Raw genomic sequence first — 25,718 nt, forward strand, 5'->3', positions numbered from 1 at the left:
CATTCTTTCCCTCCTGACTGCTAAAAATTGAATTCCTTCTGTGGTGGGAAGCTCATTACCATTGGTCAGTGCTTTCAGTTGTTCCTGAAGTGTGATGGATGCATTATAAGTCCTGAACACCTTGGCTGTCAATCCATCCATCAGGTCCTGAAGATGTTTGTTCAAGGTTGATGTCTGGGGAAAAAAAAAAAGGTCTGAAACATATGTTTTAAACAAGATTTTTATGAAGGCCATAATTGCTTACTTTCTGTTCTCAATTTTTAGCAGATTGGGCTCTCATAAGAGTACATTATAGTAAAAAGAGTAACTGGGAGCCTTCCTCGGTTGGGCAGGCTGCAGACACCTGATTGCATTAAGCTCTTCTACCAGTCCTTGCCAAGAAACCAGCCTCCAATAATAGTTGCAGGGACAGAGTTCAACCTAGCCTGTACATTGTAGACATTTCAAATTAAGATTTTCTGTCCCATCAACCAACACTGATGCAATAACAAAATTCAGTGTATGAAGAATTAAAACATATTGTTTCTTCTCAAGAAACTATTTAATTTAATTAAATTAGTTAATTAGAAAAAATCCTTACCTTCCATCTTAGAATCAAGACAATGTACTGGCTCCTAGGCAGAAGAGTGAGAAGAGGGCTATGCGATGGGGTGTGTGTGTGTGGGGGGGGTGTTAAGTGCTTTGCCCATGGTCACACAGCTAGGAAGTATCTGAGGTCAAATTTGAACCCAGGACCTCCTATCTCTAGGCCTGGCTCTCAATCCACTGAGCCGCCTACATTCTTCCTTTCAAAAGACTATTTAAAAGCTATATTTAATAGACATGAGCCTATTACTTATGTCAATTCTGAAATACTATGCTCTGTCACCATTAGTCAGACCAATATTACATAAAAAATATACTGCAGAAGTATTTTAAACAATCAGTTTGAATTCTGTGACAAAGTTAATAAAATTATTTTTTCTAAAAATGCTTACATTAAGTCTATCAAACAGGTCATCCCCTGGGTCCTTGTTCTCCATGAAGAGCTGCAAATTCTTAAATACCTATAATGCAAAAACAAACCCAGAGCATTTATGAATACTATGGATAATTTCAAAACAGGCTCACAATAAAAAGGAATGTTGGGAGGTGAGGTGGGAGCTAGTGAGCTAAAAATACATTCACCTCCAAGTATATGAAATGGTAATGAGTCTCTCAGAACTTATCTAGATTGGTTTTTGGATGACAGAACTGTTGCCAGGCCCATATTAAAAGGCTTCCCAATTTGGCAGGACTGCCTGAACTTATGTTCTGTTGGCAAAGCCTTCAAGAACCCAGGGTTACCTCCAGAGTACAAAGAAACTGAAGTGTTACTAAGGCAAGAACCTGAAAGCCTTTAAGTAGTTTAGTCACTGCTGTTCAACAAAAAGAAGAGATTCAAAACAGAAAGGAAGACTGGTTAAATGAACAGGTGCTGGGTGTTGGACTTACTTCTGTACCACAGGGTAAAATATAGGAATCATAGGGTCCTGATCAATGACGAAATGTACCTAAAAAGTACTTATGAAAAGGCACTTCTTGAGACTTGTAAATCCAGTCAAAGGGGCTTTGAATTAAAGACAACAGGTTTATAGGAAAAAAAAGGAAAAGGGGCAAGAGAAAGAAGACTTCTTGTTTATGTCAGCTACATACCATGAAGTATAGCTACAACATAGGAAGAAGAAAATAGAAAAGATACTCAAAAATTCACTGAGGAAAATTCAAGAGGGCAGTAACAGATTCCACGGTCTCAGATTTCTATATGGAAATGCACAAAGAACAAGCATGATGAATTAGCTATCACAATGAGGTAAATGTGACCTCAATGACATTTGATGGTATAAGACGCATGATTAAAATATGAATTTGGTAACTACAGACAATATAAAATACTTGGGAATCTACTTGCCAAAACACACACAGGAATTATATGAACAGAATTACATAACATTTTTCACACAAAGTCAGATTTAAACAACTGGAAAAACATTAATTGCTCATGAGTATGCTGAGCTAATATAATAAAAATAACAATCCTACCTAAATATCAATCAAACTACCAAAAAACCATTTTATGAAACTAGAAAAAAATAATAACAAAATTCATCTGAAGAACAAAAGGTCAAGAATATCCAAATTAAAGGGGAAAAAATGTGAAGGATGGTGGCCTAGTGGTACCAGATCTCAAAATGAACTATAAGGCAGTAATCATCAAAATAATCTGGTACTGGCTAAGAAATAGAATGGTAGATCAGTGGAACAGATTGGGGTAAATGACCTCAGCAATCTTGTGTTTGATAAACCCAAAGATCCTAGTTTTTCAGATAAGAACTCAGTATTTGACAAAAACTGCTGGGGGAAACTAGGAAACAATGTAGCAGAAACTCGGTAGAGACCAATATTTCATACAATATTTCACATATATGATTTAGACATAAAAGGTAATGTTAGAAGTAAATTAGGGGGACATAGAGTAGTTTATCTGGTAGATCTATGGAGAAGGGAAGAATTTATGATCAAATGATAAAAAAAGGGGAGAATTTATGACCAAACAAAAGATATAAAATGAATCATTTTGACTACATTACATAAGTTTTTGTATAAACAAAACCAATGTAACCAAGATTAGAAGAGAAACAATTAGAGAAATATTTATAACACATTTCTTTGACAAACATCTAATTTCTCAAATCTATGGAGAACCAAGTCAAATTTATAAGAACATAAGTCATTCCCCAATTGACAAATGGCTAGAAGATATGAGCAGTCTTCAGATGAAGAAATAAAAACTATCAATAATCATATGAAAAAATGTTCCATTCTTGATTAGAGAAATGCAAATTAAAACAACTCTGAGGTCTCATCTCACACTTATCAGATTATCATACTGCCAATATGACAGTAAAGAAAAGTGATAAATGTTGGAGACAATGCAGCAACATTGGGACACTAATGCATTGCTGGTGGAGTTGTGAACTGATCCAACCACTCTGTAGGACAATTTGGAACTATGCCCAAAAGGCTATAAAACAATGCATACTCTTTGATCTAGTAATACCACTACTAGGTCTGTATCCAAGAGATTTAAAAAAAAAAGGTTGGGGGGAACCCATTTGTACAAAAATATTGGAAATTGAGGGGACATACATCAACTGGGGAATGTCTGAACAAACTGTAGAATATACTATAAGAAATGATGAATAGGATGATTTCAGAAAGAGCTAGAAAGCCCTATATGAACAGATGCAGAGTGAAATAAGCAGAACCAGGAGAACATTATATACAATAACAGTAATATCATGGAATGATCAACTGTTGAAAGACTTAGCTACTCTCAGCAATACAATGATCCAGGACAATTCTGAGGGACTTATGACAAATAATGCTATTCACCTGTAGAGAAAGAACTGTAGTAGGAATGCGGATGAATATATATGATTTTTCCTTTGTTTATTTGGATATATGTTTTCGGGTTTTGGTTTTATAAGAAGAGTCACATATAAAAAAACAAATGATATGGAAATATGTTTTGCATGATATGATAATACATCTATAACCCAGACCAAATTGTTTACCAGCTCTGGGAAGGGAGGAGAAAGGGAGAAAGTGAAGGAGATAATTTGAATTATATAAATTACAGAAAACTTATGTGGAAAATTGTTATTACATGTAATTGAGAAAATAAAGTATCTTTGAGAAAATAAAATAGCTTTACAAAAATAAAATATGAATTCTGAAGAGGATATCTTATAAAAAGAAATAGCTTAAGGGAAAAGGAACAGAGTGGAGCATCACTCTACATTAAAAAGTTAATAATCATATGGAGAAATTCAAGAACTTGAGCAAGGAAGCTTGGTAAGAAACATTTAGTTGAAGATCAATGGAGGAAGAAACACTCAATGAGTCAACAATTTATTAAGCACCTACTATGTGCAAAGCACTGTGTAAAAGTGCTGGGTACAAAACTGAGGCAAAAGACATTCTCTGCTCTCAGGGAGCTTATAATCTCATAAGGGAGACAAAACATGCAAATACATATTTATAAAACAAGCTATTAATATACAGGATAAAAAGGAAATAATTAACAGTGGGAAGGTACAGAGATTAAGAGGATTTGGGGAAGGTTTCCTAAAGAAGGTAGAATTTTAACTGGGACTTAAAAAGGAAGCCAGGAAGGTCACTAGTTGGAAGAAAAGAGAAAGACTTCTTCCAGACATAGTGAATATCCACAGAAAATGCCTGGAGTGGAAAGATGGTGTTATCTTGTTCATGGAAAAAGCTAGAAGGCTAGTTTTACTGGATCAAAGAATATCTGCTAGGAAGTAAGGTATATAAAGACTAGAAAGGTAGGAGGGGGCTAATGATGGGAAGCTCTGAATACCAAAAAGAGCATTTCATATTTAATTTTGGAGGCAACAGGGGAGCCACTGTAGTTTTTACTGAGGAAGGGGGTGGCACGACTGGACTAGTGCTTTAGGAAAATCAAGCAGCTGAATGGAAGATGGAGTGGGGAAAAACTTGAGGTAGGCTATTGTAATAAGGGCTTGCACCAGGATGATGGTGGTGTCAGAAGAGAGAAGGAGCATGTATAAAAGATGCTGCAATACTAAAACTGATAAGCCTTAGGAACAGATTGAATATAAAGAGGACAACAGTGAGGAATCCAGGATGACTTCTAGATTATTATTTTTTTAAACCCTTATCTTCCATCTTGGAATTAATACTGTGTATTGGGTTCCAAGGCAGAAGAGTGGTAAACGGTAGACAGTGGAGATTAAATTACTTATTCAGGATCATACAGTTAGGGTGAGGCCAAATTTGAAACCAGGACCTTTTCTATTCAGTGATGGGCAAACTATTCCCCACGGGCCAGATCCAGGCTACAGTTTGTCCATCACTGCCTTAAGCAATTCCCTAATCACTACGCCTCCAAATCCAGATGACTCCCAGGTTATGAGCTTAAGGGACTGGGAAGACAGTTTCTAAAGTAACAAGGAAAGCAGAAGGGAGGGGAGGGTTTAGGAATAAAGATAATGAGTTCTGTTTTGGATATATTATGTTTAAGATGCCTACTAGACATGAAGTTAAGATTAAAAGGAGGCTGCAGATGCAAGACTGAAAGAGTAGAGAAATTGGAGCAGAATAGGTAGATTTGAGAATCATCAGCATGGAGATGATAATTAAATCCATGGGAGCTGATGAGATCACCAAGTGCAGTAATTTAGAGGAAGACAAGAAGAGGGCCCAGAACAGAACCTTGAGGGACACATCTACGGTGGAAAAGTGACTTAAAAGAGAATCTGGCAAAAAAGAAAGAGAAGGAACAGTATGACAGACAGGAGGAAAACCAGGAGAGTGGTGCTCCAAAAACTTAAGAGCGAAAACAATTTCAAGGAGGAGAGAGTTGGTCAACAGTATCAGAAGCTACAGAAAGGTAAAGGAAAATGAGGATTTCTATTGGATTTGGCAATTAGGAAATCATTAGAAACTTTAGAGAGAGGAGTTCAAGATTGTAAGGTGCTAAGAACAGCAAGAGGAGAGAAAGTGGAGGCATTTTCTAGGCTTTTTTGAATTCAGCTACAAAGAATAGAAGAGATATAGGATGACAGCAAAGATGGAAAGACCAAGTGATAGTCTTTTTAGGATGGGGAGGCATAGACATGTTTGTAGGCAGTAGGGAAATAAGCCTATAGATAGACTGAAAATAAGTGACAGAGTGGGGATGACAGAGGGGACAGTCTGTTGGAAGAAATGGGATGGAATGGAACCTTTTTAGCAAGTATAGGGATTAGTCTTGGTAAGGAGTAAGTCCAGTTTATCATGTGAAACAGGGGTGAAGGAGGAGAGAGTAGCAGAAGGCACCCTAGTGATATAAGAATGAGGGGAGAAGATGGAGCTGACAAAAAATTGCCTCCATTTTCCCCCTATAAAATGAGACAAGGTTTTCCACTGAGAGTACTAAAGAGGAGGGAAGGCCATGGGAAATTTGAGGAGGGATGAAAATTTTGGAAGAGTCATTGTGGCGTTTGGGACAGGAGTTGATATGGGAAATATAGAATGACTGCCTAGTAGCAATTGCCCAGTTGAGGTTATGTAAAATAAATTTTTAGTGGACCTAGTCACAATGGTTGTGTGATTTTCTCCATTTTTGTTTAGCAGCAGATGTGTAGAAGTGAAGGTGATGAGTGATGGAAATAAGCCTTGGCTGTGGCTTAGTGGGGTGTAATCAGTGATACATGATAAAGGGGCTGTAGGGACTTAAGAAAGGAGGACATTGTAGAGTTAATTGGTTCATCAAGGGGTCAAGATGGAGAGAAGAGGAGAGTGCAGTAATGATAGCTTGGAAGAAAACTGAGGGGTCAAAGGATCACAAAGGTCATTATAAGGATAAAGAATAGGATTTTGTAAGGGAAGGCAGGAAAGGAGAAAAGCCAATAGATTATGGTCAGATAAGGGGAAAATCTTGAATAGAGAGGTTGGTGCATTTTTAAGTGATAGTAAAATCAAGGGTATGACCATCTTTGTGTGTATGTCTATGACAAAGTAGATGTTTTCCTATTGGAAAGGGGGCTAGATATAAGGAAGTTTCAGAACTAATTTACTGTTCAAACTCAAATAGATTAATGGATTGCTGCCAACTTTGGGGCTCTGGTAGTTGAGTGCTCAATAACTTCGTGCTTGGTCTTGTACTATTTAACATTTTTATTAAAGTATGTTTGCTAAAGGCATCTGACACCAAGATGGAGATCCAATGCAAAGTGGAAGTGGAAGAGGGATTCTCTCTGGATAGTGGGGTCCTCCAGAAACTCCTGTTTGCAGATGACTTTGTGCTAACTGCACCAAATCCCAGAACTCTGAAGAATCTTCTACAAGAGATTACAATTACTAAATTATGTTCACGTATGTATAGGGTGTACTAAAAAAGTCTTTGTTGTTGTTTAACAATGTCTGACTTTTCATGACCCAGTTTGAGATTTTCTTGGCAAAAATACTAAAATGGCCTGCCATTTTCTTCTCCAACTCATTTCACAGATGAGGAAATGGAGACAAATAAGGCTAAGTGACTTGTCCAAGGTCACACAGCTAGTTAAGTGACTGAGGCCAGATTTAAACTCAGGAAAAAAAGCCTTCCTGACTCCAAGCCTGGTGCTCTATCCATTGCACCACCTAGCTGCAAGTCACATAGCAGTTTGAAATTTTAATAGCTTTATGATATTATTTATTCTATATGACAATACAGATGGGAAAATTGGGCCCTGAGTTGAACCAGAGGAAGATAACAGGATAGACTGCTTTTTAGAAACTATGAAGCTCTTTAATAAACCCAGACATCCCCCAGAATCAAAGACCTAGCTTTCCAATTTTAACACACTGCCACTGTTTCTGAATGGTGTCAAGTTGTGGAATATAGTTTCTAAAGAATTAAAAATTACTATCACACAAATAGCAATGGAGTAAGTGTGAAGAGGCTAAAGGAGAGAAATAAAAGATGTCCCTAAGAAACTGTATAAGAAGAGAAAATGAATGGCTCAGTCACATAAGGAAAATGGATGACAGGAAGATGGCTATAGTCAGTGATGGTGAACCTTTTAGAAATTGAGTGCTGGGCCCTGCCTTCACCCCACCTACCCCCAGACTAAGTGCCAGGTACACACTGTTTCCCCACTTATTCCATACAGGGGAGGAGGAGTAAGCGCTCCCATTGGGCTGCTGCAGAGGAGCAGGTGATGTGAAAAAATGTCATCAGGTGTGGTAGAGAGGGGGAAGGGAGCATCTCTGAGTCCTCAGCCTTTCTAGTAACAAACCTGGGGGGGAGGGGGGGGAGGCAGGGAACAGCAGCTACATGACCACAGAGAACAATCTGCGTGCTATCTTTGGCACCCATGCTATATAGATTTGCCATCACTGGTTACAGCACATCACTTATGATATCGAGAAAATGAGAAACACTTCTAGGACACAAGTGAATTCCTTACTGGCAGAACTATGCAATAAGCCTTAAGACAAGAATCACACATGATGGGCAGGCATAAATGTGATGTAATCAGCATCACTGGAGGGATCACTCAAATCACTGCCATCACAAATCAATCTGAATATTTTGAGTACTAATAACTTGTGATAAACTATACTTATAGAATCAGAAGATAGAACGATGTGAGGAAAATGGAAGAGAAACTTAAGATTCAAAAACATCTTGGCAAGCTAAACCAGTAACAGGAAATAAAATTTAATAGTAAGAAATGTAAAGTTTTAGAATAGTATTTTTAAAAAAAGTTTCATAAGTATGAGATGGAGAAGACTAGATAGCACTTTGAAAAAGATTTGCCATTTTATTGAATTTGAAAGCCTGATGAGTTACCACTTCAAACATCAGGGCAATGTAGCAGTGAAAAAGTCAATGTAATCTTAAAGTACATTAGGAGAAGAATAGTGCACTGAAAAAGAGAAGGGAATAGTTCCATTGTTTTCTGCCTTCATTAGACTACTTATAGAATGTTAGATTTAGTTCCAGGCATATTTTAGGAAGGCCACTGATATGATAGAGAGAATATTAATTAGAGGGTAATGAGGTATCTATAAGGATGGACTTAAGAATACAGAGATCAGTTGAAGGAACCAAGGGTATTCAATTTAAAGAACAAAGAAAACTTCAAATATTTAAGGGTTATCAATTAGAAAAGGAATTCGATTTGTTCAATTTAGTACCAAAAGGCAGAACTCAAGAGCAATGTCTTGAAAGTTATAACAAGAATAGACATGAGAGCTTATTTTGTGGGTTATTCCTCACTCAAAGAAGACTCCACACAAAAGGCCTGAGGATCCCTGCTGGGATTGTCACAGGGGTTTCATGGTCAGGTTTAGGTAAACTTAGATGACGGTATCTGAAATCCCATCCAATTTGAGATTCTCTGAATTCTATAATGGAAGATGGGGCGGGGCAGAGCTGCCAGTTTCTATTTTCACTGTGACATGTCTTAACAAAAATTCAAGAAAATACCTCAAAAGTCTCACATTCTGAGAGTGCAACAGATACTCACTGGTTTTTCAACAGGTACTTTGTTGTAGTATCGGATAGAGTCCTTTCCAAGGAAGTCAAATTCGACAACATGTTCCTGCCCATCCAACTCATGGTGTAGTTGTATGTGTTCAACACGAAGAGAACAGCAGCCAACAGTGTCTGCTGTCTCTCCTTCTTCTTTCTCATTTCCAGCTCTCAGGGCCAGCTAGCAATGAATTAAAGAAGGAGACTTAGACTGAATGACTCAAACACATTTTGTACCACAGGCAACCCCATGTCCAAGTATTACCAATAATGGTCAAATATGCTCTTCCTCTATTCTAATAGTGAAATACTATCAACAAACACACAAAACTTTATGGCAACAAAAAACTTTACCATAATATTGCCTCTTTGGACCCTCTCAACCACTGAGGATGTATTATAGTTTGACAGAGTACAAAGACCACTAGACTTGGGAGTCAAAAGATGTGAGTTTGAATCCTACCCCTGATACATGCTAGCTATGAGATCATAGTTAATTCTTCTGATTCAATCTCCTCATTTCTAAAATGAGGATAATAATACTTATACTACCTTCTTTACAAGATTATGGTAAGGAAAAAGCATTGTAATCCTTCAAATACTATAAAAATGGGAGTTATTATTCCTACTTTACCTAGCACAAAGCTTCAATGTAAATGAAATAGTTAGATACCCAAGGAATGATTGAAGCAGTCTTCTAACAAATTCAATGGATTTCAGAATGTGGTGTTAATGATGAAAAAAAAAAGTATTTTTGTCTGATAGTAAATTCTACTAAAGACTCTAAAAAAACTTACCTTATCAATGAAATAAAGGGCAACAGCTCTTTGTCGTTTTTTCATTTCCCTTGATTTCCAGTCAAAGCGGTACTGAAAACGGATTTTATCTACAACTCCCTTGAGGCGTCGAGCAACTTCATATTTCTGCCAATCCTTCTCCCCCTGGATAAAATAATTTTTAAGAATCCTCATACTTCCTTTTGATCTTTACTTCAGATAATGGTTTGTAGTAAAAGGAGAAGAGGAAATCTTCAATTGCGTAAGGACCGCATTAATTCTAAATTTTTTGTATTAGACCAGTGATTTTATTGAAATAGGGAACATGTGGAGAGGAAACTCCCTCTCCAATGTAAATAGGCAGTTGCTCTGCAACTCATGCCTTAAAACAGGGGTTGGTAACGTATGGCTCTTTCTGCAGGAGCCAGATATGGCTTTCTACAGGAGCCATAAAGTCAATTTTTTTTTCAGGCTCTGTTGCAGGAGCGCGCACTGTAAGCACTATACGGCTCTCACGAAATTACATTTTAAAAAATGTGGTGTTTATGGCTCTCACAGCCAAAAAGGTTGCCGACCCCTGCCTTAGAAAATGGTCTGGTCAGTTTTCAAAGGAAGAAAGTCAAGCTATCAAAAGTCATATGGGGTGGGGTGGGGGGGAAGCGGGCCCGCTGGGTAACTCAGTGGATTGAGAACCAGGCCTAGGGACAGGAGGTCTTAGGTTCAAATCTGGCCTCAGACACTTCCTAGCTGTGTGACCCTGGGCAAGTACTTGACCCTCACTGCCTAGCCCTTACCACTCTTCTGCCTTGGAGCCAATACACAGTATTTACTCCAAGACGGAAGTTAAGGGTTTAAAAAAAAAGTCATATAAAAAAAACCTTCAAATAACTAATAATTATAGAAACAAAAATTTAATCAGCTCTGAAATTCCACCATATCTCCTCAGATTGACAAAAAAGGAAGATGACAAATGCTGGAGGAATTATGAGAAAACAGGGTACATTAATGCATTGTTGATAGAATTGTAAACTGTCCTAGCTGACTTAGAAAACAATTTAAAACTATGTCTCAAAAGTCACTAAACTGTATATATAACCTTTGGCTCAGTAATACTAATTTAAGGCCTCTATTCCAGAGATCAAAGAAAGAAGAAAAAGACTCATATGCACAAAAATATATGTTAAAAAATTTTTTTTGTAGTGGCAAAGAACTGGATAAAAAAGGGATACCCATCAACTGGGGGATGGATGAACAAATTACACCATATGAAAATAATGGAATATAACTATTCTATGAGAAATAACGAAAGAAATGGTTTCAATGAAACCTGGGAAGATTTGTATGAATTGATGCAGAGTGAAACGAGCAGAATAAGAAGAAAAAATTATACAATAACATCACTGCAAACACAACTTGGAAAGTCTTAAGATCTCTGATCAATGCAGTGACAAAAAAATTTCAGAGTAACCATGAAGTGGTACTTCCTGATAGAGAAATGATGGAGCCAGGGCATAGAATGAGACAATGTATTTTCTGGACATGACCAATGAGGTAATTTATTTTGCTTGACTATGCCTATTTGTTATAAATTTTGGTTTTCCTTTTTTTTTTCACCCAATGATAGGGGTGGAAGAGAAAGAGAATTGATGTTTGTTCAAAAACAAAAATAAAATTTAATTTCAAATTTTCTTTAGTGGAGATTTACCATCCTCCAGACCTCATCTAAAAAAAAAAAAATTCAATCAAGTGTGGAAATTGGGATTTTTGTTGTGTTAGGCATATCTAATCTGCACTACTATACCATCTTTCTAACAAAGGTAGACACTGTTGTGGGGAAGGAAGGGCACTTACTCTAAAATATCAAACCATTCAAGTTAGGTGAGCCCTGGATTTAGAACAAGGAATAGAAAAAAGTAATTCAAAACAGGAGGACTAAGCTCATAGTGTTAACAGGAAGCAGTTTTGGATAGGATAATAATTTGCAACAGTCTAAGACCCAATTTTTAGAAAAATATCTTGAGGTAATTTTATAGTACACTACCATGAGTTCTTGAAAAATGTACAGCTTCAGAACAACAGGATGGTCCCCTGGGTATCAGATGAGAAGTTGAAATAACAACCTGCAGGGTCAAGAGATTTCCAGAAGGGGAATACACTGGAACTCAAAGATGATTTCTTTAATTCTGCTGCCATTCAGTTCCCCTCTTTTTATTGCCCTCGTGTAAATATATATGCCCATCCTTGACTTCTACATTCCCCGCTTTTGAAGTTTTACTACTTACTATAGCAATACTAGAATCTCCAGGGTAACACTTAGTTATCTAACAACTTGATATGTATCTAAAATTGGTGGCATGTATAATCTACATGCCATTATATGAATACCATGTGTCTGAACAGACACCATTTGTCATTTTCAGATCCTCCGATAGGCAGGGAATATGGGATAATAGAACCAAAATAGGACTGGTCAGGAGACTGGAATTCAAAATCTGGATCACCTACCTATAAAGTATAACTTTAGGCCAGGGGTTGGCAACGTATGGCTCTTTCTGCAGGAGCCATAAAGTCAATTTTTTTTCAGATGCTATTACAGGAGCGCGCACTGTGAGCACTGTACAGCTCTCACGAAATTACACGTTAAAAAAGGTGGCATTTATGGCTCTCACGGCCAAAAAAGTTGCCGACCCCTGCTTTAGGAGATAATTTAACTTTCTCATATCCCATTTTCTTCATCTATAAGATGGGGAAGATAATAACACTTGTATACTAACAAATCTACAAAACTGTTGTGGATGAAATTTTTTATAAAACCAAAAATATTCCATTAAGTGATTTATCATTATTTTTAAAAAATTTTATTATTTGTTGCCCTAATATACTAAGTGACTTACCCAGGGTCATATAGCATGCATATGGCAGAAGTGAAAATTGAACCCAAGTTTCTTTGATGCCCAAATTGGCCTTCCATCTACTATATCATGTTGCCTCAAAGATCCTATGCTAAAAATCTTTTAATAAATGATGACAAAGAAATAGCATCTGATCTGAGTTACAAATTCAATTTTTTTTTGGTGGGGAGAGGACAAGACAGAAGGCACAATGAAGAATTTCAACTAACTGAAGGCCAAAGAACACTTACAAAGTGGTTGACAATTTCAATATGCCACTAAAATTATTTCCTAAAATTTTAACAGACTATTATCACTATTATTGGAATCATAACTTTATTTGTCCCAATTTTAATAGTTCCCTCATTGCAAATAACAATCCTTGCACAGGAATACAGTTGAACATAAGCCCCTAAGGCTGAAAATTCATCACCTAGCAGTCAATGTGGTTGATAAACCTCTTGAAGAGTCTGGTTCTTAAATAAAAGTCTTTTCTTTTTTGAAAAATTAACTGGTAAATTTTTAAACCCATACTTTCTAAGAAAGGCAAAAGAATGGTAAAGATTAGGCAACTGAGATTAAATGACCTGCCCAAGGTCACAGAGTAGAAATGTCTAGCTACATTTTAACCCAGGTCCCCCCAAATTCAGACTTGGGACTCTATCCACTGTGCTACCTAACTGACTCCTTCGAAGAAAACTTGAACATAAAACACAGAAAAATGTTGAAATCTATCTCTATTCCTGCACAAGGTCTAGTCTCCTTCTCTCCAGAACAGGAATATCTAGATAGGTACTTGTCAGTCAAATGAATAGATATAATTTATTGTTTGTTTATCTCAGACCTTAAGGTCATGTCCTTAGATTTCTAAAAACGATTGGCTTATAAAAGGGAAAGGTCTACACTTCAAGTACTCTCAATATACTATCATATACTGACCTTAAGCTTTGAACTAGGATTCAACATGATGTATTTAATGGAATTCTGGATGTTCTCAGTCCATGATGCCAGCCAAGTGACTGTGTTGTCAAAGCGTACTTCTTTCCACTTATGACCTGGAGGTGGCTCTGGTATTTTAGAGTCCCTGAAAGGAAAAAGCCACATCAAATCTCAGAGCATTACTTGTCTATACTACATATTCCAAATCTTGATGATATTCTGCTTGGTATCATTGTCTAATTTTTCATGTATGCTGCTGATTTTCTCTCTTTTATCTCAAAAGTCTTTAAGCTCAAACCCTAGAAAAGGAATAATTTTTTAAAATGATCTTCATATTTTAAGTCAGAAAAACAATCTTAGTCAAGAATCAACTCAATTTATAGTACTTAAATTTTACCATCTACTCTTAACGGAAGGGAACATCCCTTTGGATTTCCTCCTCATATCCTCCTATCTCTAATTTGAAACATCCTTTATGTTAATGATAGTAAACAGAAAAGTTTCATTTAACTAAAAACTTACTTGCTGCAATTTATGATTACATCTTCTGGCATTATTCTTTTCTTCAACATCCCCATTTTTGGATGATCCCCACGACCACGAAACAACCCTGGTGGTTCAGTCTTGAAATTGCCTATTTTCTCTCTGTGGCCATCTAATATGCAGTAGCCAAATTCTTCCTGAAGTCTTTCTGCCTCTTCTTTTAGTTTCTGAGATTATAAAACATTTTATACATTGTGGCGAGTAGATTAGGACAAGTTTTAAGTTTCTTAAATTGGAGTAAGTCCCCCTTTTAATTAGCCTAAACTGAATTCTTTACTTATGCCTAACTTTCCACCAGAAAGGGTCTCAAGATATCCAAAGTTTAAAGAAACCAACAAGTTAGAGTGATGTACAATTACTGGAGGATACAAGAAGAACTAAAATAAAATCCATAATTATCTCATCTCCAGTCATGTTAGAATGCCAATGAAAATAGAATTTTTCAAACTAAATTTAATTAAGCTAAAAAAGTCTATTTTTTTAAAGTTATGAGTTAAACTTTAGCCATCAATGCAACGATCGTTTAAAAACTCCCTTATCCAACTCTATTCAAAGCTATTTGTTTATGATAAGGAAAAGAATTATCGATCCTAAGGCACTTCTGTGAATTTCAAACAAACCAAATAAAATTATGGTAGATTTTTCTCAAAGGTTTGAAAGAATATTTATATAAAACATGCAAAAAATGAAAGCCATATTTCACAGTAGCCCAAATTATGTACAGCATTAATATTACCTTTTATTAATTTGTCCCACCCTTTAAAGAAGAAATGAAAAAATGTTACCAACCACATTACTCCCATTAAAGGTGGACCTAGTTTTAAGCAGTAAATGTGTTTCCAAATGTGTTCCAAATTCCAAGTATTTAAAACATCATAGCGGAATTTACTAATTTAAAAGAACCTTATCCTTTTATAAAAATGACAGTCAATAAAGTAAATCATCATTCTCTAATTTTATTTTTAAAATAAAGAAGTGCATGCAATTAAGTCTGCTTAAAGTACCCCATCTACACGAAATATGATTAGGAGATATTTTAAGTATACAGATTGTTTATGCCTTCTACCTCCAATTTTATATTGATAGTCTTGCTATGAAAATGAGTATACAAATGAACAACTATAACATTTTAGAATGCATCCTGACCTGTTTCTCCTCTTTGGGCAAAGCTTTTCGGGCTTCATTCTTATTAACAAAATACTTGTGAATCTCTGTGAAGTCACACTTGTCCAGGTGCTTGATTATCTTTTTCTCTTCTACTGTCATTTCCTGTGCCAAAAGTCAGAGTAACAGAGCCTTTCTTACTCATCAACTCCCAAATTTTATGATTTTATCATATGGGTATTCCAACCACTAATGCAGATACTCTAGCAAACACTCTTCCTAAAACTCATTATCTTATGAGTTGGGTGAAGAGGTCCTCCCAACAAGCTTAGCAAGCCAGCTGCTCAAAAAGAAACAGAGTTTATCACCAGTTCCATACTTTAGGCTTTTCTAGCTTGTTAGAATCTGCTAGAAGTATGCACCCCAATAGTATGGAACAAATCCAAAGCATAATGAATCATCAGAATAGACCACCTCTTGAATTCCATGTGAACTGGAAAGACCTCCAGGAATTGATGCAGAGTGAAAGGAGCAGAACCAGGAGAACCTTATACACAGAGATGAATATATTGTGACATAATCAAATGTAATGGACTTCTCTGCTAGCAGCAATGCAATGATCCAGGACAATCCAGAGGAACTTATGAGAAAGAATGCTATCCACATCCAGAGAAAGAACTGTGGGAGCAGAAACACAGAAGAAAAACATGACTGATGATGTGGTTTGATGGGGATATGATTAGAGTTTTGTTGTTAAAAGGAATAGGAATAACATGGAAATAAGTTTTGAACAATGATACACATATAACCCAGTGGAATTGCTTGTCAGCTGCAGGAGGGGGGAGGGAAGGGGGTAGAATCATGAATCATGGAACCATGGAAAAATATTCTAAATTTTAAAAAATTGTTAAAAAAAAAACAAAAACAGACTACTCTTATCTATAACTAAAAGGGCCAAAAAAAAAGCTGTGTTCCAATGAACAGGACACAAACTTGTTTATTGAGAGGAATGAAGGAATCATTTTTTCCAAAAAAGTAAGTGTAAGTATTTCTGAGAGACTAGAAAATAAGGGTGTATTAGATGACACCAAGGGCTAATAATTATTAGTGATGATCAAGTACATAAAAATATTAGTATCATCTAAACTTCATAATAAAGAATTAAGGTAAAAAACCAAGGCTGTTCTTTTTAGGGCCTTATACTCTAGGACCCATAGGCCAGTAATTTAGATAAGTAATGTAAGTGGAAGGGAATCATGTATTTAATGCCTATTGAAAGATTATAAGCTCCCACATTATGATCAAAGCAAAAACAACTGTTTTGAGATTACACTAATACATCAATGATTATTTCACTAGATTATAGTCATTTTTTAAATTTAAGTCTTTGAATGAGAAAGGTTAAGCGACTTGTTCAAAGTAAGCAACAGAAATAGGATCTTTAGATCATTCAGGCCTTCCTGACTTTCAACTTTAGTATTCTATACACTATATTATGCTGACTCTTAATATTTTATTAATTTTTTAAAAAGTTAACTCTAATACAATTGTCTTGCAAATGGCAGTTGTCAACAACAACAATAATAAACATTTATATAGCATTTTAAAGTTTGCAAAATGCTTTACACATATCATTTTCTTCGTAACAACCCTGTCACCATCCACAAGTGCCTACACTTACTCTTCTCTCTCTTAACTCTCCTCTCAGTTCCTCAGACTTACAACCTAAGTGTCATCCTCAAATCTTCACTATCTTTTACCACCTATATCCAATCTGTTCCCAAGACCTGTTGATTTTATTAATATCTCTTTTTTAAATTTATTTAGAATATTTTCCCATGGTTACATGATTCATGATATCCCCCTTCCCTCCCTCCTCCCAGAGCTGACAAGCAATGCCACTGGGTTATACATGTATCATTGTTCAAAACTTAATTTCCATGTTATCCATATTTGCAATAGAGTGACCTTTTAAGATTAAAACCCTAATCATATCCCCATCAAACCATGTGATTGATCATGTTTTTCTTCTGTGTTTCTGCTCCCATAGTTCTGGATGTGGATAGCATTCTTTCTCCTAAGTTCCTCAAGATTGTCCTGGGTCATTGCACTGCTGCTAATAGGAAAGTTTATTACATTTGATTGTGCCATAATGTATCAGTCTCTGTGTACAATGTTCTCCTTGTAATATCTCTTGATCACACTCCCTTCTAATTCCTCTAATACTGTCACAACCTGGATGAAGGCCCTCATTTCTTAATACCAAGACTACTGCAAGAGCTGGATGGTTGGTCATCTTGCCTCAAGTTTCTCCCTACTCAAATCTTATCTTCCACTCAGTTGCCAAAGTGATTTTCCTAAAGCATGGGGCCAAACCATGTTTCTTCAGCAGCTCCCTTTCAACTCTAGAATTATATAACATCTTCTGACTGAAATTCAAAACATTTCATAATCCATCCCTCTCACCTCCTTTCCCATTTTCTATTATCAGTAGTAAATGGAGACCTGGAAAGAAAAAACCTAACTACTGAGATTATGGCTAGAATAGATAGAAAAACACTATGGGATCTGTGAATTGGGTTTTGAATATCTACATGGCCTGTTAATAATCATTAAAAATCATTTAATTGTGCTGACAAGGTGGATGATTTCAGAAAAACCTGGGAAGACCTATATTAATTGGATTGATACATGGTGAAATAAGCAGAATCAGGAGATCATTGTACACAGTAACAGCAATATTGTAATGATGATTGAACTGTGAAAGATTAGCTACTCTTCTCAATACAATTATCCAAGACTATGAGGAAGGATTCATGATGAAAACTGCTATCCACCTCCAGAAAAAGAAGTGATGATCTCTGAGTGCAGATTGAAACATACTTTATGTTGTTTGCTTTTGCTGAGATATTGCTAAAATGGAAATAGCTTTTGCATGACTTCACATGTAAAATGGGCATGATATTGATTGCCTTCTTAGTGTGCGTGAGGGTCTGGAATGAAGGACAGAATCTGGAATTACAATTTTTTTTTAAATATTAAAACTTCAGACTTGATTTGGTCAGCTGCATGCATGTTGATGGAATAGTTTAGGAAATAATCCATTGGGGGGGAGAAGGGGGAGAGAATGAAAACAGATAGTCTTTTGTTTTCTTTCCAGGACCTGGTTTCATCCATACTTTTCCAGATATCTTTTCCGACCTTATTTTTCCATGACCATATAGTACCAAGTGTACCATTTTGTAAAGTGCTTTGGGAAATGGAACATTTTTTGAAATGGTACTCAGTCCCTTTTTGATATGAAAAACTCATTAATTAGAGTAGTAACTCTTCCATCTTCAGAGATACCATATAGAATTCTTCAGAAGTCCTGTCAGGAAGATTCAGTACAATACTATTAAGTAAGTAGGACCTAGCATAGGTCCACATAAAGTATTGGGAGAGACTATGACTTGTTGGGGATATGTGGTCTAGAGACTGTTCCACAAAACATCTCCTTGAAATTAATGTTTCTATAAGAAGAAGTCTGTTTTAACACTTCTACGCCCGGCTCTCACCCTAAATGATTCATATCTGGCTGCTACTTAACCTGTATGACTGTAGGCATGCCAATTAATTCTATAGGTTATAGTTCCCCACAGTCAAAGTGAAATGAAGAGGGGGAGAGAAAAAGATAGGATGTTTAGGGAGTCTATTCTAACTGTAATACTACAAAGAAAATTTTTCTTTACTGTCCTCCTACTTTCCTTTTGTTGTTACAAATTTTTAAAAAACATTTATTAATATCTTAATTTTATATCACAATCATTTCTGGAAATAAACCTCAGGGCCCTGAAATTCAACTATCCCTTGTTAAAAAAAAAAAGTTAAAGCAAAAACTCCTGGTAGAATGACTATCTGCTCTAGTAGCTCTTCATTTCTCTGCCAAGAAAGAAGGAATATTTCATTATCTGCTCTCCAGGACTAGTCTTGGTTTTTCAGTTACTCAAGAGTTAGGTTTTCTTTTAATTGATCTTTTAATTTGTTCTTTTATTTCTTCTTATTTCACTCTGTCAGTTGATAAAAATTTTTCTCCATGATTTTCTGAATACTTGTATAATTTCTTATTGCATAATATTTGATCGCCTTCATGTATCAATTTGTTTAGTCATTTCCCAAATGATGAGCATTCATCCTGCATCTATTTTGTTCCTGCAAAAGGTTTTTATTCATATTTCCTACTTTGTTTTCTTTATCACTTCTATCCCTTGTTTGGTCAAGAATTTTTCTCCATGACAGAATTTTTAAAATTCTTTCTATTCTCCTCTAAATTTTTAATGTGACTTTTAGTATTCAGATAGTGTATCCATTTGAAACTTATTATAGAATATGCTAGTCTAAATCTATTTTCAGTCAAAATGCATCCCAGTTTTTCTAGTACCTCATGTGATTGCTCCTGGTTTTTGCTTATTATGTTCTACTAAGTCACTTTTCTACTTTTCACTAATACAAATAGTTATTTTTAAAGCCCTTATTTTCTGTCTTAGTATCAATTTTAAGATTGAAGAGCTGCAAGGGCTAGGTAATTGGGGTTATGTGACTTGTAAAGGTCACAAGCTAGGAAGTGTCTGAGGACAGATCTGAAGCTAGGACTCTTGTCTCCAATTTGATGCTCTATCCACTTTGCTATCTAGTTAACCTAGTACCAAATAGTTTTAATGCTTATTGCTTTATAACATAGTTTGAGGACTAATAATGCTATATGATGTGACCTTCATTCTTACTTTTTTCATTATTTTAGAATTTTCAATCTTTTAAAGTTCTTTCAAGAAAGTTTTTTTTCCTCCAAATGAATTTTGTTATTATTTTTGTCTACTTCTATATAAAGTACCTCTTATTGGTATAGCACAAAAACAACTTAGGTAATATTACAATTGTCCAACATGAGGCTACTTCCCTTATGTTCACTCTATATCACTAACTCTTCTTACCCCAGAGAGGCTTATCCCATAATGCATTATGTAAATATAAATTATTGCCATTATAACATACATTATCATAATTTCAACCTTCCCTCACTTAAACTATTCTCAAGGTTTAAATTAATTTATGTCTCCGACTACATTTTGGTGAGGAACTAATGAACAGTAAAGAAAGAAGGCCCCACATGGTTTGGAAGGTGAGAAAGAGCAAAAAAGGTGCATAATACAGAAAACGGACGTGCAGTTTAGAATAAATGGAAGTATTCCATGATGTGAAAAGGCATTTAGGACCAGTTTATAAAATAGGAAACAAATTGTAAGTCATCACTTAAAATGTTTCAGTGATCTAATGATCAAAGGAATGGAGACAACTTTGAGCCACTAGCTCATATCCATCAAAATGGCAAAAATAACAAAACTTGTTGTATGAATACCTGGGGAACAGGAATGCTATTAAATTGCTATTGAAACTACAAACTTTTTTGGGGAGGGAATGATCTGATAATATTAAAAATGAGTTTTAACTGATGGCACTATCTGAATTTGTAATTTTATGTTATAATAAAAGACCGAAGCTTTTGGACCACGTGATTTTGGGAAAAGTACTATTTCTCAAAGGGACTTAGTTTCCTCATCTATAATATGAGATTGTAGTAGTTGATTTTTAAAGTCACTTTCAGATTGAAATACTATGATCTCTGACTAAAAATATGAAAAACATTTTTTCATCTGGATCTATGATTTCATTAATACTTGAATTCCTTCCAACAATACTGATCACCAACTCAATCAGAGTTACCTGGGGTACTTGTAAGTTAAGTAACTTGCTACACAGCTAGCATATGTCATTCCAGTTCTTCCCAATTCCAAGACCAGTCATCTATTTATTATACCAGACTGCACATATCAAATATTCATAGCTACCTCAATTATCATAGTAAAAATCTGAAAAAATTTGTAGCTAACTGTTTCAGAACGGTTGAACAAGCTGTGAGAGATTGTCAATTCGATTCAATAAACATTTATTAAGCATCTACTATGTACCAATTTTAACCCATCAACATAGCTTAAAGGGGAACTCCACCTAGATGTCATATACTTCAGTGAATAGTCCCATGATATATTAAGAGCCTTCCACTCTATCACTTCTTCCTCATAACCCATAACTAGCAGGCCTAGATAAGAGGCTTGACCTAATACCAAATCATATCAGTTTAGGGACCATCACTAGGATGCCCAGGGCACTTTGCTAAGAGTAGATGTCTAGAGGATAGATAGTAGATGGGCTGGTTGCTATATGTCCAGCAGCAACATGATCAAGGGGCATGTCAAGAATTTGGAGTCCACCAATGAGATAACACACTGATGTCTGGACTAACCAGGCATATAGGATAGAGCTGGGCAATGAAAGGAATAAAAGCTATACTCTAAGAGAAGGTTCATGAGCTTCAGATCATGAGGAAGATCTGGGATCCTATTTGTTGGAGGGAGACAGGTTCCTCTAAAAAATATTTGCTCAGAGTTCTGCCTCAGTTGTTTTATGGCGGATTGGATGAATTTCTGAGGTTACATATTTTATGACCTACATTAGGTATATTCATATTGGGATCTGCATTACTGTGTCTGTTTTTTTTTAATAAAAAGTTGTTTATAATGAATTTACTAAAATGGAAAAAAAGACAATTTGGTACAAGATCTTTTAAAATTCATCAATCATATACATACACACTGAAGAGAAAGTACCTTTCGCCAGTCACTGAAGAAGTTATTTTGAAAAACTTCCTTTGTCGTATATTCATGATCCAACATTTTCCCATAAAACGTAGCAATCTCTTCAGTTGCTAAACTCAACTTCATAGCTTTTCCTGTGGAAATTAAAAGGCCAGGTTCACTTGGCATGTCTGCTGCTTATTCTGGGCACATTTCCAATGTCAATGATCCCAACATTGTTACTTATGTGTTCACTTTATCTCAGTATCAAGAAGTTTGTATTGTGTATCGAGTGGGGGAAGGGGGGGAAACCTATTTAATTTTAATTTAATAAGACTTAACATTTGAAGAATAATTTATAAATGTTCATCTGTAGAGAATGAACTGAAAAGTGGAAATATGAAAGACATAATCTATGTATTTTGTCAGATAATGCATTCTGTGGTGTGGAGAGAGGAGGAATAGGCTAAATAAATAAATTTTAAAATAAAAAATGGTAGAATAAATATATTTTTTAAAAAGGCATAGTCTTATACATATCAAATGCTCAATAGATACTTGCTGAATTTAATGGTCAAAACCATGAATCTTGATTTAAGAATATCTGAACTTTCTGGTTTCACTAGTTACATTTACAAAGCTAGATTTAAGACTTCAGAGCAGGGAAGAAATATATATATATGGCCAATTGAAAGGTCTAAAAAAAAAAAGCCCATATGAAATAAAATAGCAATGAGATAAAAGCAACAATACTTCTAAAAACAACTGAATCTTCAAAAGTATGTTTAGAAATAAAAAGGATATTCCAGGTTCTAAGAAACAACATAGCTTAATGGACAAGCAATATGAATTGTTATGGGCAGTGATCCCAAACCACTCAACATTTTGGTGCCTTGGTTTTACCCTCCTGAAAACAGGTATTCTAAATGAATAGCAGCTCAAAAGAAGCTATTTTGGCTCCTTAAAGATAGAAACCAAGTCTTATTCATTTTTTATTCATTTCTATTGCTCATCACAATAAACCCCTATGTATAAAAAGTATTCAATAAATGTCTGTTGAGTCAATATTGTTGTTGGACTGAATTATCAACCAAAAAAAGCACTTACTATCTGTACTAACAGAGGTAAGGGCAGAAAGAATACTATCTAAAATAGCCAGAATTCAATTGGCAATACAGAAGGAAAATAATACAAAATAAAAAAAACACACATTCAATCTTTAGTGAGGACAGTAAGAGGTTGCAGAATGAATGGAAAAGAATGAAGACATGCATAACACAGGAGAAACTTTCCTCAGATATTCCTGCTGCTAGAAAGAGCAGATACGGCAAACAGAAACTGTGTAGGATCTTTCATGTCTGCTTAGGGATGCCAGAAAGTGGAAAAAAAGCTGATGTTCAGGAATTGGAGGTATGAATCAGTTATTATAAAGTGTATAAGGTAGATGACCTATAAAACCTGAACCTTAAAGATGGTGGTAGTACCCAGAGCTTTTGGTCCTAGATTCTCTCATCTTGTGTCATCGCTGTGATATTTGTGGGTGTATACAGGTATTTGTCAGTTGGGGTTATGTGGTATATAGCTACTGAGCACACAAAAGTATCTGCCAGGATCATTCCTGAGATAAACATTTTTTTGTGATAGCCAAGGAAATACAAAAACTGGATCACAAAGCATGGTTTTCAGCCTCTGGAACCTAACTAAGATAGCTATGTGACTTTGGGAAAGTAACTTCACTTTGGATAATGTAATTTACTGTCTCACTCCTGACATGATCTAATGGCTGATACATGTACTTTATAACAAAGTTAGCTATTATTTTGGAAGAAGAGACACGCTAAAGGAAAAAGCATTGGACTTGGGAGTCAGAAGAACCAGGTTTAAGCCCAGCTGTGCTAACTCACATGATTACAAAGGAATGTTTGAGACACTATATAGATGTGGGATGTTATAATTTATTATCTTACCATCATAATAGAAGTGAACTTCATCTGGAAGTGGTTCATATAAGGGTGCAAAGTATGGTCCCTTATGTTCCAATTGTTTCCATTTCATGCCATCTTCACTCTTTTCCTCTTGCCACCTAAAGGTAGGTCACACAAATAAATTCACTCTTTCATGGAGACAATCCTTTGCAGTCAAAAGTATATGATGTGGGAACCAGCTTACCTCAGGTTTCATCCTGGCTCTCCCCCAAGTAGCAAAAGAGCTAAGAACACACCTATCTTTGGCCTCAATTTCATCCACTGTTAAATTAGGAAGTTGAACTAAATGATCTCTAGGTCTAAGGTTCTAAAGATAACGGATTTAGAGACATAATTAAAAGGCTCTTTGACTATAGAAACAGTCATGGCTGCTGTTTTTAATGGTGAAAAACTAGAAACAACATATATCTCATATGTAGAATTAGGGAACAGCTGACCAAGTGGATTACTAATGTGACACAATACTACTATGTCACTTTCAAAGGCCAGAAAAATTAGGAAGAAGTTATTACTATAAGCAAAGGCTGTTAAAACCCTAGTATTGCCCTATTTATATTTATCAAATGCTCTCCCATCATGTAAGAACTAGTATTAGGCAGAAAGTATTGTTTTCACTATAATCTTATCACATTTAAAGACTATCTATTAAGGAACCTAGAAAAATTCTCTTCTGTTTAGAAATGTATGGGTAAGCAGATCTATGATTCTTCTGGATTTCATTACGACCTAAATTGTCTAAAACAATTACTTCATAATTAATATTGTTGTATAGCTCAAATATATGTACTACTTTATATAGACATATATAACAATGCATCAAAGGATTTTCTTAGAGATATAAGAAACATGAGTTATAAACTAGTAAAATTCCCCATTTTTACAAAGAACAATGAAGTGGAGGGAAAATGACATGCCCAAAGTCGTCATAAAACCTCTGGATCTCAAATCTATTCCCCTATCACCATGGTCACATTACCTCCTAAACAATTTGCTAAATCTTTTCCATTTCTTGATCCTGTAAATTCTGAAGTAACAAGTATTATTATAAAACACAAAAATTGCAAGGGATCCTACAGAGCAACAAGCCCAACCTGTTCATTTGACAAATGAAGCATCTGGAAACAAAAGAGAGTAAAGAACTTTGAGCAAGTCATAGTTACTTAAGGGCAGCACCAAAACTAGAACTCAGGTTCTATGTCATGTAAGTAACTAGGGGCTCAGAAAATATGGACTGAATCCATAATGTGTGTGTGTTTCCAGAAAGCAGCCTCAAAATGGGCTTGTCCCAAAGAGTAAAAAAGGACCAGAAAAATCTCAATCAACACTTACCTAGATCTTTCAGATCCCTCCCTTCTCCATGCTGCCCCCAACCCCAGGCACTGCCTTCTCCAGGTGTTCCAGGGAAAACTAGTTTTAGTGCCATAGCACAGGCTGGGGGCTACTATTTTAAAACACACTATACTTCCAATACTATCTGCATCCCAGAGTGTCACAGCAGAGAAACCATGCTACTTTAATCAGAGGCCATATTGGAAAACAATAAGATATCTGCAAATGCCAGTTGGTGTTGACCTTTCTCCCGGAAGAGATCTGAATTCCTACAGACACATCCCCTTTGGCATCCCTTGTGCATGTAGAATATGGCATTCTGGGAAATGTAGTCCTAAGCCTGAAGGCCACACATGCTGTATCTTTATCTACAAAGCCTTTCCACAGCTTTTCCTGATGCCAACACTATAGGT

General features: G+C 35.8%; 1 protein-coding gene across 1 annotated transcript in view; it reads right to left on the bottom strand.

Annotated features, from left to right (window-relative positions):
- TOP1MT (DNA topoisomerase I mitochondrial) overlaps nt 1-25,474 on the bottom strand; it is a 35,639-nt gene extending 10,165 nt beyond the window's left edge. The window contains exons 1-10 of the mRNA XM_044658316.1: nt 25,306-25,474; nt 23,959-24,074; nt 22,025-22,146; nt 15,363-15,485; nt 14,196-14,383; nt 13,674-13,818; nt 9,865-10,008; nt 9,063-9,248; nt 978-1,046; nt 60-174 (exon numbers count right to left, since the gene is read on the bottom strand). Of these exons, the coding sequence (XP_044514251.1) occupies nt 60-174; nt 978-1,046; nt 9,063-9,248; nt 9,865-10,008; nt 13,674-13,818; nt 14,196-14,383; nt 15,363-15,485; nt 22,025-22,146; nt 23,959-24,046 (1,180 nt within the window). The 5' untranslated portion in view covers nt 24,047-24,074; nt 25,306-25,474. The remainder of the gene's footprint in view (nt 1-59; nt 175-977; nt 1,047-9,062; nt 9,249-9,864; nt 10,009-13,673; nt 13,819-14,195; nt 14,384-15,362; nt 15,486-22,024; nt 22,147-23,958; nt 24,075-25,305) is intronic.
- Nucleotides 25,475-25,718: the final 244 nt, after the last annotated feature.

This window comes from Gracilinanus agilis, chromosome 1, assembly GCF_016433145.1.
Source record: "Gracilinanus agilis isolate LMUSP501 chromosome 1, AgileGrace, whole genome shotgun sequence".
Classification (NCBI taxonomy): Eukaryota; Metazoa; Chordata; class Mammalia; order Didelphimorphia; family Didelphidae; genus Gracilinanus; species Gracilinanus agilis.